We start from the raw sequence: 5,711 nt of genomic DNA on the forward strand, positions 1-5,711 counted from the left end.
TAATGAGGATTAGCCCTGGAGCTCCAAATTCACAGATGAATTGTTCATGTTAATGTTGAATATTTCATTAGAAAGATCTTCAGAGGGGTGAATATAAAAATGTAGCGGTATATCTAATGATCGTTTACCCTGCTATAACTCCATTTCATTTCACATCCCTGACTTCCTTGAAACCTAGTTCACTGTACTTTTGAATGTACTTTTGAATTGTATTTGATTTGTATTACTTTATATTACTTTGTATTATGTTTTGAATGGAAATGGAATAAAGAATTGAATTGAATGTAAGATGCACGATATACATTTACTTTGCTGATGTTCCCTTTTGAGTATTGCCCCCCCCCCCCTCTACCTCTTCCCCTGTCTCCCTCCCCAGGCGCGGTTCTAGACTAATTTTTTTTTTTTTGGGGGGGGGCTTCTGGGGGCTTGAAAACTGTTTGTCGTTGTTTTTATTTTCAATACAATGAAAATGGCCTATTGTGGATATTGAAAATGTCCAATGAAAATGGCCTATTGTGGATAGCCATATACACACCAAACAGCTAGTCCCCCTCCTATAAAAATATTTATAATATCATGCAAGCGAAATAAAATCACATTTTCAAAATGCTTGAGAATTTTCATCTATATTATGCATTAGGGCCTGATTGGTGTTTGTAGATGAGGACATTTAACGATAAAGGGGAGGGATGTAGGACTGGGAAATGGGTTTGTGTTAATTGATACTCTCTTCTGAGGCGTTGTTTAAGTCTTTGAACGTAAAAGGTATAATAGATCATATCAGGAAATGGGGTTTTAATATCAATGACACCCCTTGAAAATAATACGAGGGAATGAAGTGACCAGGGAGAAAATGTTTGGAGTGAAACCTAGCATTATGAGTACTTTATAATATTTACCAATAAATGTAGGGCTACACCTGCAACATCGTTAGATTATTGGATGGATCCTCATTCAACATTCATAAAGGCTGCAAAAACGTATTGTAGAGAGTCGAGTCAAATTATTCTACATCTTGCTCTTATCATGGGGTGGGGGCGATCGCCATGAAAAAATTGGGGATGCGGCAAACATTTGCATTCGATTTGCACTGCCCAAAAATTTTGACAGATTGAAAATGTAAGAATCCATTGCACAAATGTGTTTGACAAACATCTGAAAATGCTATAAAACCATCAGACTGGACATGAAAATACTATTCAACATATAAAACTGTAAACTTTGCGGTGAGCTTCACGTGCAAAATTCTGCATTATAATTTTGCGGGCAGAGCACACCGAAATATTTTGAACATTGTCTTTACCCCCTTTCGCCATCCAAAACATGGATCAGCGCTAACTCTAAATTATATGTTTTCAATAAGTTCAGTCTCTATCAGGGAGTATATAGCGACAGAAACACTTTCTAAAGAAAATATCCCAAAGAATTACTAAAATTCGAAGCGGTTTGACAAGTTTACAGTTTAAACTTCAATTTTATGGCATTTTGTGGTTGGTAAAGTATACATAGGGAGGTTAATTTGGAAAAAAAAGTTGCAAGGCAGTCTACTATAACCTATTTCAGGAGATTTTTGATTTCCTATACTCACACTTTAAGAGAGCCTCAATGTATTCTTCATTTAGATGATATTTTGCGAGGGAGCGTTTAGCGACCGAGCGAGAAAATGTTAGAATTTTAATAATAAAAACTTGACGACATGACTGGAATATTTTATTAATCAATTATATAGGCCTTCGCATATAATACCCACAACTGAGATTCATATTCTGAGCATTGAACCCCAATCCTGCGTTCTCTCCACTGGCTCCCCATACATTTAGGGAGGCGCGGTAGCTCAGTCGGTCAGGGAGGCGCGGTAGCTCAGTCGGTAGAGCGGGGGTTTCGGATTCCGGTGACCCGGGTTCGATTCCCAAGTGGTGCGCTAGTGCCCTTTGGTAAGGCATTTATCCTTATTACCAGGTCCCTCGGAGAGGACCTTAAGCCGTCGGTCCCCTGGTTGCTTGCTCACAGGCATTCGTGCTTTCTTAGCAGTCAGGTAAAAACCTCGATATAACATATATACATACATGTATATCTTTCAAAGTCCTCCTCCTTACCTACAAAATTCTGAATGGTCAATCCCCGAAATATCTCACAGATCTCATTTCTTTACGTTCTAGCACCTCCTCAAGACCCCTCCGTTCATCATTTACATTGCAGTTAACTCCTGGACCGCGCACTTTTACAAAATATACGGTGACCGTGCTTTTTCTTCTATTGCCCCTTCTCTTTGGAACAAGTTACCCTCTTACATACATAGTGCCAAGTCCGTCAGTCAGTTTAAGGCCCTGCTCAAAACATACCTTTTCAATCAATGAATCCCAGTTGTGGGTCGGTCATTGGAGGTGCACACCAGTTTTAATCTGTTAGTATTTTTTTTCTCTTAATGAATTTTGTCACACCTTGTGTTAATATGCCCATTTAATTTTTTCCCCATGTACAGTTAAATTCAGAACACAGTTCGCTTAGAAACGCCCGTATTAAGCGCCCTATAAATGTTTCGTATTATTATTATTATTATCATTATACCTATATATATATATTTTTCTTTGTTCCCGAAAACTTTGGGGGGCTTTAGCGATTTGTGTTTTTTTTGGGGGGGGCTTCAGTCCCACCCCCCCCCCTAAATCTTTGCATGTCCCTCTCCCTTTTTCAAAACTTATTATCATAAAAACTGTGACAGCTTTTAAATGGGGTTTTACTTAATGTAATTATAGGAAAATAGCAATGGCGTACACTGTAAAACTGTGGTGTTAAAACTGACAACAATTTGTGTTAATAGAGGACCACACCCTGAGGTGTTAAAATAACACCCTAGAGATTGAACATCACACCAAAGAGTGTAAATGTAACAACCATAGGTGTTATAATAACACCTATAGGTGTAAAGCTAGCACCACCAATTTAACACCGGTGTAAAATAATAACTGGTGTGGTCCTCTATGTACACAGGTTAACACCACAGTTTTTGCTGTGTATAGAACCCACTCACAGAGAATGGAAAGCTCTCAAATATAAGAGCCTACGAATAATTTTCTGTATAACACAAATATTTCAAAAATTGGCTAATTTAAATTTCATTCTTGTATCTCAACAACAGTACAAACGGAAATCGCTTAGAGACGGATAGAAAGCCTGGCAATATAATCACCTTTTCATAAGATAATAAATGTATCTCAAATGTAATTTATCCAATCGAATATCTGAAATAATGATTAACAAATAAAAACATTTATTTTGAGTTTGGATAAACGATGCTACACGTAATCACTCCAAGATATTCGAACTTTTTCTAAAATAAAAACAGGTGTTCATGAAGGAGCCGAATAATCAATACAACAATAGTTTTTAAATAATTAAATGTCCAAATGCCTATGTACGTGGACTTACCTGGTTCAGTGCAAAAATAATGACGAGCATTCTCAGAAATCTCATGATCTTTGGATATCTCTTGAGTTATCCAATCCAGATCAGGTGTTAGGAGTTTCGGTATGTATTGCACAGTGTCGCCATTCTCTTGAGTAATGGTTGGACATGACGTCATGGTCACGTGAGGGCACACATCTTGGACGTCAAACGATGCTGCATTAAAAGATTATGAAGGGATGCACAAAGTTCAGTCTTTAAAAAAGTGTTATTTTTTGCATGACTTAAAAATTCCATTAAAATAAACAAAATATGTAAGACAGGAATTTGAAAATTTCGAGTAGATCATATGAAGACATGAAAAAAAATAATCTTTTAAATGAAATGTCATTTTCGGGGACTTATATCACAAGAAATATGAGGAGCTGCTCGCCTGTGACGTCACAAATAAAAAGCTTTGAAAATTCGTTATTCTTCTGCATATTTCCATCAAACTTTTACCGTTCCTTTTTCGCTATTATTAAAAACAAGTTATCGTCAGGGTAGTTGTTTATAATATGTTATGCATATACAGTGCGTTCCAAAAAAACTAAACACTTTTGAAATGGCTGCCAAATAAAAAGATATATCACTTTTGGGGGAAAGACTTATATGGAAAGCCAATAAAGTCAACTTTCAAATGACACCAAAAAGTTGGAAAACTATTCATGCTGGACCGAGCACTGCCCACTGAAACAAAGAGTATGAAAATTAGGCTGGGCTGGAATTAGGCTTCCAATTTCTTTCAGGTTTTTTTCGTTTGGAACTTGCAAAGGTGAAGGTTTTGTGATGAATTAATGATTAATGTGATCAGTTTGTTGTTTGAGAGAATTTCAATTCAATTCAATTCAATTTAATTCAATTCATTTATTCAATTCCAATAAAACTTACACATATCATACAATTGCGTAAAAAGAAAACTTGAGCAGTGAAAAATTGTAAATATAATATTAAAATACGATATATAAAATAAAAAGAACACATCATTATTGGAATAGGGCGGTCATAAAAAACCAAAAGGAATTGTCTGGATAACCACCCGAATTGTCTGGATGTCGGGACAACTCGGACCACGGGACATCTCGGACCGCGGGCCGAGTTGTCCCACCCATTACGATATTTTTTTTCCACAAATTTGCGTCTATTTTTCCGTCATTTCGAAATTTCTTGTAAAGATTTTCTAGAGATATGGTCTGATGGTAATGTTCTTCACTTTCTATTACTTTTTTTTCGCTGAAATAAATAAAAAAGTGTAATTTTAGGCGTTTTTCGACAGCTCGCGATTCCCATAGGCGCGCGTGTATTAATTGTGTAGGTGCTCGGCTCGGCCCCGCTCAACAACTGACTTGATTTTGTGATCATTTCTCCTCAAGTTACCACTTTTATCGCAGAAGATGGACTTTCTTGTATTCCATTAACTCAATTTTCTCATCAAAAGGATAAAATTTGGAGTATTTGCACGATTTTCTTAAAGTTTTTCACCTTTTCTCTCTGGTCGTAAGAAGCGAACAACCGATGAACGGTCCGCTGCTCTTCATCGCAATTCTACGTAGCTCGGCCGCCTAAACTGGCGGGGTGGGATTCAGCCCGAATCCCCAATGGAAGTGGGCGTGCACAGTCAAAGAGCTGAGCTTGACTGAGTGAGAGAGTGAACTACAGCTTGAAGCTTGGCAGTGTCGTATAGGCTCTGCCTTTTTTGTGTAAATAGATATATATATTTTTTTATTTTTTCTATATTGATTTTCCCTGGTACTATGGTGTAGAGCTTTTTAAGATTGTAATAATTTAATATGCTTTAATTTCTTTGACTGAGTGTGACTGTGGTGTGGATGTTTGAGTCGCACAAAAAATACTTTTACGTGGGTGGGGGCTCGGGGCAATTTCACTCCTGCCCCCGAAATGTGAAAAAATATTTGTGTTGTAAATGTGTTGGCATGCCGGGCTGAGGGTAGCCATCAATAAAAAAAAAATATTTTGGGGGCTTAATTTTTTAATAAAATTGATTAATTTTAGGCCTATTTATTTTTTTAACATTTTATTTTTGTTTTTTTATATTGAGTTTAAGTTACAATAATTAATATGCTTCAATTTCTTTGACTCTGAGTGTGACTGTGGTATGGATGTTTGAGTCGCACAAAATATACTTTAACGTGGGTGGGGGCTCGGGGCGATTTCACTCCTGCCCCCGAAATGTGAAAAAATATTCATGGTGTAGCTGTGTTGGCATGCCGGGCTGAGGGTAGCCATAACATTTTTTTTTTGAGGGG

The 5,711-nt window shown here is 37.0% G+C and overlaps 1 protein-coding gene across 1 annotated transcript in view; it reads right to left on the reverse strand.

Moving 5' to 3' along the window:
• The window catches only part of LOC129280425 (venom prothrombin activator oscutarin-C non-catalytic subunit-like), a 25,705-nt gene extending 22,122 nt beyond the window's left edge, over positions 1 to 3,583 (reverse strand). Inside the window, exon 1 of the mRNA XM_054916452.2 lies at positions 3,430 to 3,583. Within this exon, the coding sequence (XP_054772427.2) occupies positions 3,430 to 3,583 (154 nt within the window). The remainder of the gene's footprint in view (positions 1 to 3,429) is intronic.
• Between the last annotated feature and the right edge of the window lie 2,128 nt (positions 3,584 to 5,711).

This window comes from Lytechinus pictus, chromosome 17 (assembly GCF_037042905.1).
Source record: "Lytechinus pictus isolate F3 Inbred chromosome 17, Lp3.0, whole genome shotgun sequence".
Taxonomy (NCBI): Eukaryota; Metazoa; Echinodermata; class Echinoidea; order Temnopleuroida; family Toxopneustidae; genus Lytechinus; species Lytechinus pictus.